The sequence below is a fragment of the Sander lucioperca genome, chromosome 2 (genome assembly GCF_008315115.2).
Source record: "Sander lucioperca isolate FBNREF2018 chromosome 2, SLUC_FBN_1.2, whole genome shotgun sequence".
NCBI classification, from domain to species: Eukaryota; Metazoa; Chordata; class Actinopteri; order Perciformes; family Percidae; genus Sander; species Sander lucioperca.
This window is the reverse complement of record NC_050174.1, coordinates 41,873,481-41,888,171: the sequence shown is the minus strand read 5'-3', so window position 1 is coordinate 41,888,171 and position 14,691 is coordinate 41,873,481. Positions and strand designations below refer to the sequence as shown.

The 14,691-nt window shown below is 41.2% G+C and overlaps 1 protein-coding gene across 4 annotated transcripts in view; it reads left to right on the top strand.

The window, feature by feature from the left end:
- Positions 1-13,624, top strand: part of slc15a4 (solute carrier family 15 member 4) — a 35,974-nt gene extending 22,350 nt beyond the window's left edge. For all 4 annotated transcript variants that reach the window (XM_031300706.2, XM_031300708.2, XM_031300704.2 and 1 more), the window contains one exon: positions 11,783-13,624. In XM_031300706.2, the coding sequence (XP_031156566.1) occupies positions 11,783-11,931 (149 nt within the window). In that variant the 3' untranslated portion in view covers positions 11,932-13,624. The remainder of the gene's footprint in view (positions 1-11,782) is intronic.
- Positions 13,625-14,691: the final 1,067 nt, after the last annotated feature.

The window sequence follows — 14,691 nt, the reverse complement described above, 5'->3', positions numbered from 1 at the left end:
TTAATTAAGAGAATAAAGAATAATGTTAGTTGCAGCCCTATTACAGGCATTCATCAACATAGAATTGAGGTTCAACTATATGAAATGTATGTACTGTGTGTTGCAAATATAGCATAATCCCAATTGTGTCAGGTATACATGTTTGTGAATGTTATTTGTTTAACAAACTCCTATTGCAAGAACATATCTTCATATCCTTTAATCCTCTCACGCCAGCCTCTTGTTCTAGGAGTTTTGATTCTCCATAAACGAATGACTTTCCCGTTTGGTGTGTCGGCGTGAAAAACCACATGTGCGACTTAAAGCCTGTGGCATTAGTCTGCAAAGCAGTGGTGAAACTGGTTATACAATATTTCAGCCACATCTGCTCTCAAACTTAAAACATGAGTAAGCTTATGTGTTGAAAAGATTGATCAGACCCCACGGCACATCGTTTTCCCACTATGGTTACATCTGGTTGAGTAGTCATCCATCACACTCTTTTTTTTTTTTTTGTGGTATTTTTTTATAGGCCTGTTATACATCATATCATCCTTTACGGCTTGGAGCTTTTTTTCCACCTCATGAGCCAAGTGGATCAAAGATCAACCTTTACTTTCTTTACAAGCATTATCCTTTACACAGGTGCAGCTTTTTGTTTCTAGAAAATGTCTTTTGTTGCATTTAAATTGTTCAGCCTTTGTGAGAGTATCATTCACTCAACATTGTTTTTGTGAACCAATATGGTCACATGACAGGAAACGGCCTTTTTCTTTGACCAGTGTTCAAGTCCTGACTGATCTTATATTCTATGTCTGGGACGTGTTCAGACGCTCAGAGCGAGCTGACATTAGCACATCCTGCTCCTGAAAATCACACATAGTGAAATGTCAATGTTTTAATGGACGCCTTTAATGTCAGCCCTGGGAAATTTAACATGAACTCTTATTCTGTCTGAAAGGGCTCTATTTGAAAATGTCATTTTTGGTGTGAGTGTTAGACATGTCAGAGGCAACAGAGGGCAAACAGAAATAGTTAGCATGTTGTGGCCATGTACAAAATTCCAGCTTTAATCAAGTTTTTTTTCAAATAGGGGAGCTGCAGAAAATAACTATATTTATAGCTGAAACAAACGTGCATCGATTCCCCTCTGATTTCATTCTGAGGATGGCATTGAATGCATTGAAGCATTAAAATGTTGGGTCATTGCGCTAAAGGTCTGGATAAATTAATCGATTCTTCAAACATTAAATTGATATTGACCCGTTTCATCTGGACTCACATGGTCTGCTCATCTCACTTGCAGGTAAATTGTTCCACAAGTTTATATCACTGCAAGTCTATATCACTCAGATATGATATGGTTGACCACTTCTGTTTTTGCATTTAGTGTAATCACAATCGTCATTTACTAACACTCTAACGTGGAAATCAAAAAAACAACTCTTGCTCCAAAATACTCCACTGAGATTGGTTATCACTTTTTTCTCCCTTTCTATAATTTTATTTTATATATAGTCCATGGGCCCGGACCCAAAATTTAACATACAGTTACCACCTGAGTGGGCAAATTCTAGTTGTGATTTTTTAATTACTATACATCTATAGATTATATTTTGATATGATAGACCTTACTGACTAGCAGCTTATTAGTGGTTGTCACCTCTTAAAATAATAGACTGCTGTGGTTTAAAACCGGGAAAGTGCCTTCCCTGGAAATTATCTTTCTCTTATTATATCTTCTCCATTGGGTGTCTGAACTACTGACCAACCATAGATACTTATAATAAGCTCCTAAGTAGTGTTTGAAGTAAGTATTATCTAATACACTGTGATATTTAAGCCAGTGGTTCTCAACCTGGGGGGCCGAGCAATACGGGATGCCAAGGGTAGCGCTTCCCCAAGTTGTCCTGTGTCGCATATATTTGACACCACAAACATAAAAACCACATCAGTGCATTTGCCAGACTTTTATCTCTCTGGTGATGATAATATTTTTGCCGTTTGGACCCACAGTTTTTGAATTACAGAACAAACTTGAGTGGTATAATTATCATTAAATGGACATGTTTGACCCATTGAAGATACTGTTCCCCCCACCCCCTCCTCTACTCCCTCACTGCGGAAATCACCATAGCAACAAGTTCTGACACACACACCTCCTATCATGGAGACTCTTTACTGTAGGCTGTGTTGTCCTCTTTTTGCAGGACATGTCAAACAGCAGAGTAAAGGTAGCTCAGATCAGCTGTTACTACTTTGGTCGCAGACATGTAACCATGGAATCCACCGGACCTAAACTTTTGGCTCTGTTCATACCAACTGCCGATAGAAACAATGAAAAGGAAATATCTGGAAGGATGCAGACGCTTCCCTTTTATTACCTGCTTTTATCTCTCTGATGATGATAATAATTTGCTGTTTGGACTCACGGTTTTTGAATTAAAGAACGAACTTCAGAGTTATAATCATCATTAAATGGACATTTTTTTACCTGTCAAACATACAGTCTCCCCCTCCCTCCTCCAGTGCGCAAATCGCTTTAGCAACACGTACTGCCAAAGGAGGAGGAGAAAAAAAAGGAGAGGACAAGAAGAGTAGAGGAAGAAAGCATGAGGAGAGTTGTTCAGTGTTGCCAACTCTTTTCCAATGAAAGTCGCTAGCACCAGCTCCAAAAGTCGCTAAAAGTAGCTAGATGATGTCATACGCTCATTTGCATATTTGTGATGTCATTACGCACTCATTTGCATAAAGTTTAGTGGTTGTGTCAGCAAGGTAGATAGAAAGAAATAGAAATCTTTAGCCAAATAATCACAAATTCAATACAGCAATTTATTTTACCTTATAATTGTTACTTAGGTAGCCTATCTTTGAAGTAAATAAGACATTCTACAAAGGGAGGGAAAAAGATCGATAAAGAATTCTCAAAGAAGGCTGGCTTGCCCAGGGCCAGGCCAGCTCAGCGGCGTCTTTCTCCCGTCGCGTCCCGCTGTCTCTCATACCTACACCGGCCCCCGCACCCTGTCCCTTCTCCCCTTTCTACCTGCCTGCGCACTGTACACAGTGCTGCTGCACATGAAGAGAGAGGGGAGGAGGGGCTGCTCCGCAGTGAGTCACAGAACAGAAGAGAGAGGAGACTGTTTTGGCGGTCACAGGAGAGAAATACCTTGTGTGCTCGCTGGACAATACTGGATTTGTCGCTAGTCGCTTGAAAAAAAAGTTGCTAAGGGGGTCTGAAAAGTTGCTAAATCTAGCAACAAAGTCGCTAAGTTGGCAACACTGGAGGTGTTATTTGTCAGCTAACATGATGTCATGATGGACTAACTGACCAACTGACTGACTCCTAACTGACTTCAGGCCTCAACACTAACAGCTGTTTTCACAGAGACAAGGCTCTAGTGCACCTTTGGTAGTCCTGCTTCTAGCTCAAAAACCCTAACTCCTATCGCTTAATGTGTAATACTGTGAGAGATATGACACCCTGCTGAACATCCTGTGCAAGAATGGTGTGTGTTGTGTAAGAAATGTGAGGACAGTAGCTGTCTGAAAAGGGCCTGTTTCTGTACTTCTCCTCGTATTTCTGGTATGATTTAATACAGGAGGCAGTGTGGCAGTTGGTGGACTTCGCTTCACTTGGAAGCTTACTGTGCCTCATATGAAAGTCTGTTTGCCTCCCTAAGTACATTGTTAGAAAGGGCACACCATTGTGCATTTTTCTCCCTACATTTTTTTGACCAAAATGTAGGAACATTTGTGCCGCTCGCAGACATGTAACATGGAATCCACCGGACCTAAACTTTTGGCTCTGTTCATACCAACTGCCGAGGTGGAACGGTACACTGAAGTCACGGTTCGGTTCATACCTCGGTTCAGACATCACGGTTCGGTTCGGTACAATGGAGGGAAAAGCGTAACAAAAATGCAGAAGGTAATTTTTTTTCATTGTGCATGTCTCAGGCTGTACCACCTAGTGTCATACAGTCTCTCCCCTGAGCTAGCTGCAACAGCCTGAAGCGTATAAAGTAAGATGTAAACAGTAAACAATAAGTAGGCTACCCCACATCATCTCCAGACTCCATCTGGAACTTGTAAACAAAATAAGACAATCAGCTAGTAGTGTGATATGGGAGACAAGCGCTGCTTTCATATGTGAATGCACAGAGCATGGGTGTTAAAAGAGCAGCTTCGGTTACACAGAGCAGTTGGCGAATTGTGGCATTAGCTTCACACGCTAACAGCGGAGCTAGCAGCAAACAGCGAAGCTAACGGCGGAGCTAACAGCTAACGGCGGAGCTAACAGCTAACGGCGGAGCTAACAGCGGAGCAAACAGCGAAGCAAATGGGCCTGGAAGCCATTTGTGGTTGAGGCAAGAAGGGATACAGCTACAGTACATCCGTGTTTGGTTGTATATGGAAGGGACTAGTTTGCGGGGCTACAGATTAGGTGTCCCTAAGAAACGCGTATGTAACAGTAGTTCCACATTACATGAATTCATTTGCACGCAAGTTGTATTTATTTTTATACCGTGTATTCTCCGTGTAAATTCATGTACCGAACCGAGACACCCGTACCGTTTCGGTTCAATACGAATACATGTACCGTTCCACCCCTACTGCCGATACAAACAATGAAAAGAAATATCTGGAAGGATGTAGACGGTTCCCTGATTCTTACCTGCTCTGTGTAGCATATATTTGACACCACAAACATAAAAACCACATCAATGTGTTCGCCAGACTTTTATCTCTACTGTTATGATAATATTTTTGCCATTTGGACCCACGTTTTTGAATTACAGAACAAACTTCAACAGTATAATTATCATTAAATGGACATGTTTGACCCATTGAAGATACTGTCTCCCCCTCCCTCCCAGTGTTGCCAACTCTTTTCCAATGAAAGTCGCTAGCACCAGCTCCAAAAGTCGCTAAAAGTAGCTAGATGACGCCATACGCTCATTTGCATATCTGTGACATCATTACGCACTCATTTGCATAAAGCTTGGTGGTTGTGTCAGCAAGGTAGATAGAAAGAAATAGAAATCTTTAGCCAAATAATCACAAATTCAATACAGCAATTTATTTTACCTTACTTAGGTAGCCTATCTTTGAAGTAAATAAAAGAAATTCTACAAAGGGAGGGAAAAAGATCGATAAAGAATCCTTAAAGAAGGCTGGCTTGCCCAGGGCCAGGCCAGCTCAGCGGCGTCTTTCTCCCGTCGCGTCCCACTGTCTCTCGTACCTACACCGGCCCCCGCACCCTGTCCCTTCTCCCCTTTCTACCTGCCTGCGAACTGTGCACAGTGCTGCTGCACATGAGGAGAGAGGGGAGGAGGGGCTGCTCCGCAGTGAGTCCCAGAACAAAAGAGAGAGGAGACTGTTTTGGCGGCCACAGGAGAGAAATACCTTGCGTGCTCGCTGGACAATACTTAGACAATACAAGACTTTTCCACAGAAAGTCGCCAGATTTGTCGCTAGTCGCTTTTTTGAAAAAAAGTCGCTAAGGGGGTCTGAAAAGTTGCTAAATCTAGCGACAGAGTCGCTAAGTTGGCACCATTGGAGGTGTTATTTGTCAGCTAACATGATGTCATGATGGACTAACTGACCAACTGACTGACTCCTAACTGACTTCAGGCCTCAACACTAACAGCTGTTTTCACAGAGACAAGGCTCTAGTGCACCTTTGGTAGTCCTGCTGCTAGCTCAAAAACCCTAACTCCTATTGCTTAATGTGTAATACTGTGAGAGATATGACACCCTGCTGAACATCCTGTGCAAGAATGGTGTGTGTTGTGTAAGAAATGTGAGGACAGTAGCTGTCTGAAAAGGGCCTGTTTCTGTACTTCTCCTGGTATTTCTGGTATGATTTAATACAGGAGGCAGTGTGGCAGTTGGTGGACTTCGCTTCACTTGGAAGCTTACTGTGCCTCATATGAAAGTCTGTTTGCCTCCCTAAGTACATTGTTAGAAAGGCACAACATTATACATTTTTCTCCCTACATTTTTTGGACCAAAATGTAGGAATATTTGTGCCGGTCACAGACATGTAACCATGGAGTTCACCAGACTTAAACTTTTGGCTCTGTTCGTATCGTTAGAAAGGACACAACATTCCTTACATTTTGATTTAAAATAAATGTATGAGTTAAAACTGTGCATGGTATAGCAAAGTAAAAATAAATTTGCATCTGCTGCTCCTCACTCAGTCAGTAAGGATCCCCCACTCTGAGTCTGTACATTCCATCCAAAACACACTAATGTAAAAATGTCAGAAGGGCTTTTTTTAAAACCCTCAAAGAAGGTTGAATATTTCAAAAAGTATTAATGTGATTTGAAAGCTGAATACTACCCTAACATTTTAAAGTTTGAATAGAGTTTCTCGAAAATTCTGAATAACCAAACACAAACTCCTCCTCCTATCATGGTGACTCTTTACTGTAGGCCGTGTTGTCCTCTCTTTTCAGGACATGTCAAACAGCAGATTTACTGTTATCCAGTGTTATTCGGATGTGCACCAAGTACATTTTTAGTAAACATTAAGGTCAGTAATGTAAAACCCTGGGATGACAATATTGGCCAGTCAATCAGTCCAGCACTGGTCCAGACTGAAGTATCTCAACAACTATTGAATGGATGACATGACATTTTGTACAGACATTCATAGTCCAGAGAGGATGAATCCTACTGACTTTCCTCCAGCAGCCGGTCAAAATTTGATAACACTTTCTTTGTACTAGTATGTCATTTTTTTAAAATGATTTTCTAAGACATTTTCTTGAAAGAACTGTTTAATTTGGTATTAATCATAGGGAAAATAGTCATGATGTTGAATTGTTTTTTTTCCCAATTAATTCATTCTAGTGAATTGCTGTTGTAACCAAGACAGTGTTTTAGTCAGTGCACAGCAGTCAGCTAAACATGCAAGCATACAATTCAACATAGTATATGGAGAATTAAGCTTTCAATATGAGATAAATAATAGTGAATACTCATTTGGATTAAAAAGGTTTACCTTGAAGGAAAGTCCTGTTTCTTCCTAAAGCTGCTTACACACCAACCAGACGGCCAGAAAAGACAGTTGGACTGATCAGTCTCCCCGAGTTGGTCAAAAAAATGCCTCCGAACACACCGAAGAGACATAACCATAACAGCAGGCGGAAGCTAATCTGTATTGTCGCCCAAAAATGAAAACATGGGTCACATGGGTCTTGTTTCTCCGGAAATTCAAAGACAGGCTGTCATGGCGGCTTGTTCAGAATACGATCTCATATTGTACTAAAATAGTTCACCGAAATGTGTTTCTGAAAAATTTTAAGCGAGAAATAGGCCATGCAGTTGCTGAATCTGTCTTCATTTCAGATCAACAAAGGTCAATTTAAAAGATTTTCGTCAGATTTTGAGAGACTCTAGTCACGCTCATTCCGCTCCCCGTTTCCGGGTTAGCACTCTACCAATCAGATGGGTCATTTGAGTATGACTGCCGGCAGTGCCCGCCCCGCCGATTATATCATATATGTAAAATCGGCCAAAATGAAGGACGACGGCTCCTCGGACGGACGATGGCACGGAACACACCGAACAGACTCGAGTCACTGACCTCGCCAGACTGTCCGACGGCCGATTATCGGCCCAGTGTGTCCGTGCCTTAATTCTTTCCTGGAAACCTAGGAAATTAGCATTTCTAACCCATAACATGTTAGCATGCTAACACGCTAAACTAAGATGGCAAACAACAAAAACATTATACCTGCTAAACATCAGCATGTGGCGCCAGCATGACTGTAAACTGTTAGGGCCCTATTTTAGTGGCAGCGCAACAAACAGCACAAGCAGCGCTTTGACTTTAAAATTCCCTTTGCTCCTCTTTGTGGTATTTTAGTGCCTAGTGCACAGGTGGGAGGAAAGACCTAAACAGGTGGGAGGATGAGGCAGTGGAAAGCAAGTTGTTGGTATTTTGGTGGAAAATGGGTCTTAGACATTACGCTGAGAATAGATGTCTCAAAACCACGTTTGTTTCTGGCTGCAATCTGATGATTTTATCAACAACAGCAGATCAAACACTTGGAGCAAATGCACTGCAATAACGGAATAATGCTTAAAATATAAATGGAAAAATTAAAATGAAACTCTCCCCAGCATAGGCGCCGATACCGTGGGTGCTCCAGAGCTCGAACACCCACGGAAAATACTGAGCACCCACGTGTACCAGACTGCCAGTAGGCTACATTCACTTAAAATTAAACATTGCAGTTGGTGCTAAGTGGAGCGTCTGTCATAGTGTGATTGGTTATGTCGCTGTCAGTCCCCTGCTCCATATCCTATCCACCAATCGCAGCGTCTCTCGGAGGAAAACGCCTCTTTAGTGACCCCCCCTCCATCCCCCCACTATACAGTGCGTGCATGTGCATTAGGTAATCAGAGTGAGACTAAAATGGCCAGATTTGTTATTAAAAAAAGCAAAACCTAATGATGCAGTGCATCGACATCCACCACCAGTGCAGAGAGTTCCACCAGGTCCACGAAGCTGATCGCGGTTCCGTGTCAGTTCAACTTTTCATCTCCAATCCTATCTGTATTTGTGAGAAGTGGCGCTGTCCTGAGTTGAAAGATACTTTACTACTTTACGGCTTTATTTTCGAGTTAATAGGCGTGTTTGTTCGTGTCGGCCGCTGTCCATTTCCTAAGGTTCTGAAATGCAAACATTGCACAAGGGCGTGCGCCCGTGAGCACAAAAGCAAAAAGTGGTTTAATGTGGTTTAAGCAGGAACGTCAGTAAATCCGTCTGCACTGATCTATAAATTAATATGAGTGATTCTTACAGTATCTGTTGTCCACTGCTGCTTTATACTGTATGAAAAGCTTCTCCTTCAGTTCATGAAATCCCTGCAGCCGTCCGAAGGCATTAGGACAGATATGCTGATAAATCTACAGCCTCCAAAAAGAGAAGTGCCATTACGCACAACCGTTCACCGTGTTAACCTCCAAATGACACCAGGCTGCTACATAATAACCCTATACACCTGTACACTCATCATACAAGACGCTTAGAACTCCACATTCTGCTGTTTACGTGGGATCAGAGCTCACTCATCCTGTGCAGGATAGACTACTTTCCAACTTGTTTATAAAATTTAAAAAAAAATCAGCATGTCATGTTTTATTCTTGAAATGCATTACGAAGCAAATGCGGTACGGTGTAACTATATGCAACATGAAATACAGTGACTGAAATGTTGACTGGATTGATGTGATCATATAAGTTGCTTCACCACCTTATATGATAAATGATATATGAGCTTTTTGATTATTCATTCCTATCATCATTGTACTAATTTCACTGTTAAAAAAAAATCCCCCACCACTGCAGATTTTTGGGCCTGTGTGTTCACGTCCGCGCCACTCTGCACCATACAGACAACAACATAATTTCCTGAAAAAAAGTCTTTCCATTTGTTGAGCTATTGATGTCATACTTCGCTGTGATTGGAACAGCTGTGTCAGAGCGATAAGACCAGTGTTGTGACTGGCTGAGAGTGTACCTATTAAATCGTCACACCCTCTAAACTATATTTAACTTCAGCCAGCCTTTTTGCACTTTGTGCTGCTGCACATACGTGAACTAAAATAGCAGGTATGCAGGTATGCCCACGCAGTTCGTGCCCCCCCAAGACTTACCGCTTTGCACTTCTTTGGGTTTGTTTACAACATCACTCAGCTGCTCAAAGCCTGGTTTTGTTAGTGTAAAGGGTTATGACCTCAAGTGTACTGTATATTTGAACTTTTTCACTTTCTCTCCAAAAGTAAAAAGTTAAGAAACTGCAAAAAAAAAAAGGTTTGCAAAGTATCTAGTTTCTGCTGTGCTTGTATACCTGCATAACATTGAACACATTCCAAAATGATTCAATGAAATAGCCAAAAATCTAAGATGTGAAATAAATCCTGCTAGTCTATAAGCACCATCTTGACCCAGGGGCCAGGTATAATTAAGACACACGACACACACACACACACACACACACACACACACACACACACACACACACACACACACACACACACACACGACACGCACGCACACACACACGCTCTATGTGAATAGGCAGAACTTAAATTGAGAATTGCCCCCATGTATAATTAAAATCAAGCCTACTTCTCTTTCCCTGGCTCTTTATTGGGTGTGACAGCTCCACATGAAGAAGCTAATGGGAGCTTTCTGAGACAGACGGCAGATTGCTCCAGGGCTTCACATTTACTCATTTGACGATAATGTAGGGTGTAAGCTATAGGTATCTGTCCACTGGTGTAACTGTGCCTTACATGGAGCCTGTTAATTAAAATAAAACGTTGAATATGCTGTAGCAGGGGGGAAACCAGAATTCCTCCTTTGCTCAGTATAAGGCAACCTTTAACACCCCCAAAATGTCGCCTCGTCCAGCAAAGTAGTAAACAGCCTCATCTCACGCTGTTGGCTACAAAGTCAATTGGTCTGGCCTGACATGGTCAAGAGGACAAAAGCTGCTCTAATGGCAATCCAATTGTCTCCATACTTGAACAGTGGAGACAATTGTTTTGCCCTTCATGTGAAACCCTAGCAAGGCGAAAACAGGATTTGTTTAGAGCTTTTCATCTTGAGCTTTGTTGCAGAATGAGGACGCTGCTGGCTAGGGCTGGGTACCGAATTCATTACTTTTTAGGCACCAACCCAATTGCCTCTAAAGTATCGAGTATCGAAAAATACTTCGTTATTCAATACCCAATTTCAATACCTAAGGAGTACATCTCATCAGCCTCGGTGAGCCAATAAGCACGCAGCATGCTTCAAACCAAGATCTAATTATGTCTGTGATTGGCTGTCTAACGTTACACGTCGTAGAAACACGCAGGAAAAACTCGTTACATGTAGTAGGAGCTGAAAAATAGATAAAAAGATTTGTGTCCGAATGTGTAATGTTGCAATTTTCTTTTTGTTTTATAAAACTGGCATCGGAAAAAGTATCGTTTAGGAACCGGTATCAAAGTCACGGTGTTGGTATCGGTACCGGTACCGGTATCGAAAATGTTTGAACGATACCCAGCCCTACTGCTGGCTGAAGTCTCTAGACCCAGTAGGAAAAGAAATGGGTAGCTTGAAATGTATTGTGTGTCATCAGTTCTTTCTTTCAGTCTGTTTGTCTTCCCCTCCCTCATCATAGAGCAAATCTCAGTGGAGGCATCAGTTTATTTTTTCCTCCCTTTTATTGCATCCCATTCCCATGAGGAAACAAACCGTCCTTTAATACCGATGAAAGACTCCCTGGCTCGAATCACAGCTGAGGGCCCATATTGCTCTGTTATTTCTGATGCTTCAGTCCCACATCATCAATACCGCCTCTCTGTATCAGTGCAGAAGGGGTCAACCGTCTTCACTTTCAGAAGGTTTCACTGTGGTGAGATGAGTAGTAACGAGCCCCATCCACTGAATCCTAATTTCCGACAGCATCGCGTTTCCCTGCCACGCTCACTTCAAGCCTGCCTTTTATGTCTAGCAAAAACGCCGCAACCTGCCGCACTTGCGAGCTTGTGGCCATTTACCTTTGCCTTTGGTGTTCTTTTAACACGTTGCAGTACTTTGTGATAAAAAAGCACCCTCCTGCTGTCGCCCTTTGAATATGCCGTGACTGACTCTTTTGTTCTCCAAATTACCATATTTGTCATTTTTGGCGTGCAGCTCACAATTTTGAGTCTTGTGTCTGGGCTGTGTGAAGTCTCAGCTAAGGTGGTACATGTTCCATTATAATAACGTCCCTGTTTTCTCTCTTTCCAGGTAATATCAACGACTGCTCTCTGCACTACTACTTCTTCCTGCTTGCAGGGATCCAGGGCGTCACCTTGCTGGTCTTCCTTATTGTCTCTTTCAAGTATGAAAGGCAGAGGGGCAAAACAGGAAGCCAACGGCAGAGACACACCTCTTGACCTACACATGTTCCCATACCCCGCCTCACCATAGCCGCCTTCTCCAGTCATATCGCTCAGGGCCCAAAGACCCTGTCGAATAGCTTCTTAATCAAATCCTACAGAAGTTTGGTTGACCTCTTTCAGTCACAAATGATCTCGACTATATATTTCGTATTTATGTTTATTAGCTTTTTAGCTAAATATCTGACTCTTATCTTTTTTTGTACAACAGTAATGGTTTTAGGTCACTGGGTGAATGCACAGGTACCACTGAAAATATAGAGATTGATGCAGGAGCCATGTTTGGATCATTTCTACTGTACTCCCTGACTCTTGCGTGTTTGCTCTTGTTGCCTTTCTTTGATCATTTGCACTTGACTTGAGGAATGGTGCCATAAACAAAAAAAAAAAATGATATCCAGGTTTTCTAATTTCTAATCATAAAGAAGGCTCAGTTTTGTTTTTTTTTTATAGTTAGATTTTTACCATTATGTCTTATTTTTGGATTTAGTCTTGTGCTAACCATTTTACTGACACTGGTGTGCTACATCAGTATTTAAACGATCTGGACTATCATCCACAGTCTGACATTTGTGCGTTAAATGTACTTAGTATTATTTTTTGATTACATTTACCACTGCTGGGCTTTTGGAGAGTTTGAAATACCTATGCAAGTAACAATGGTGATCACATTGAATGGGAAATTAGTTTGAACTGAGAGGGTAATTTTATGTTGTTGCGGATTCCCATAAAGCATTGCTACTAATGACAGAATAGGGCTTTTGTTTGAGGAGATTCCAAATAACACACTTAGATTTCACTCATTTATTATTCAAATCTAATATTGAGAGAAAAAAATCGCCATGTTTACGCTGCCTGGGATTACATACTTTAAATCCATCCTATAAATACGCTATAAATCCTTAAACGGAACCATACATGACTAATGATAACTCCTCATGTTAAAAAATACTCCAGGACTCCTATGAAGCTTCACAGCAGTTTTTCATTTCTGGTCAAGCTGCAAAACCACATGTACACATGACAAACAACTATTTATGAACTAACATTTAGTTTAAAAGTCAACCTTGACTGTAGCTCTTAAAATAATATCTGCATTACTGTAATGCAGGGATCGCGTTTTAACGAGGTGTGGACTTTAAATCGGCATCTTTAAATTTAAACTTTCATAGCGAAGCAAAGCACAATATGTCGTGCCATCATGGCTTTGCAGCTTTGGCAGGACATCTTGAAAAAGAAGCCTCGTTGTTGTATTTATCAGACTGTGACGCATTTGTTTTAGCTTTATACCTTTTAAGAAAAATGCTTGTGTGCGTGTTCCTTCAATTCTAAGAATAGGTATAGCACAAGGTACTCTCAGGACTCGAGGAATATCGTCGACTCTCCAGGAAATGTAAAACTGCCTTTGGGAGCTCAGAACAGTGTTTACCCTGTGGTGTAAATACAGTTACATTTGTAACGGTACATAAAAAGTATGGGACTCCTGTTGAGTGATTTTATTTTGTGTTTAATTGGTCGGATAAATGCTGTTCCTTGTTTTATTGCATATTTTATGTTTACTTGCTTTGTCGTATTAGTCATCTTCAGATTTATTAAGTTTATTTTTGAATTATCTTCTGTTTTCATAATGCTACAGAACTGGAATATTGTTTTGTGTTTATATTTGTTGCCATTAAAGTATATTACATTGAGAATTGCCGTTTGTCATTTTAAGGCACGACTTGCAAAGCTAGTTCAGATGTCACACTTTACCAGCTGTTTTCTTTTTACTACTCTTTCATTATGCATATTTCTTATTTTTTCTTGCATGCCAGCACTGCTTTTCTAGTTACAGGTTGTGCAGTCGGGCGTTATTTATATGAAAGTATTCTAAAAATATATATCTATACGTTTACTCCTGTGTTCACAAATATTACTGATATACAAACAAGACGAGAAATATTTTAAGCATCCGAAAACAATAGTTTAGAATGACCACGTTTTAAATTCAGGCAGCAGGATGACCCTGTTGTTTAACTGTAAATTACGGATTGTGCCTTTAAAGCCTGCCAGAATGCTTTCATGATTAGAGCTGTGGTTTGTTGCTCCTAAGGGAAAGCCAAAGTAGACTGTGTAAATGATTTTATTAGAAAAAGCACACCCTGTGGCAGGCCTTGGAAAAACGTTACAAACACTGAGCTTCATTTTGCGTTCCCGTTGGGGAAGGCAGTGTATTTCTTCTTAGTTTCGTCAGACACATATTGAAATCAACACGTCATCACAGATCATTTTTGCAATGCTAAGCCCTCGCAGTCATGAGGCTCGGAAAGGGCCATTTCTTGTTTGATTTGGTCAGAGAGCCCACATAGCCGTGACTGAGCAGACAGCTTGATGTTCGAAACCAATGCAATGCCTCCGGGTCATATTTTAGTGTGGCGCCTTGTTTCTCATGTTGAGAGGAATTTCTGACACATAGAGGTGGTTATGGAGGCAGAATTGCAAGGCAATAATACTGAGATAGATAGTTTTGGTACTGACCTCCCAATATTTTAAGTTGATTTATTGGCCGGGATTTAAGCAAACAACAGTGAACAGTGGAGAGAGCACCTCCAGCACATTTATACCTGCTTTACCTGTTTTTGTATTTGTGTGCATGTTCGAGAAGCCAATGTAATGCACTGCCTCTGAAGTTTATAGAGTTCTAAATTTGATAGTATATATTTTTAAACCATCTTAGTAGCATGGGTTAGGGTTTATGGCAATGTCGGTCTGTAGGTC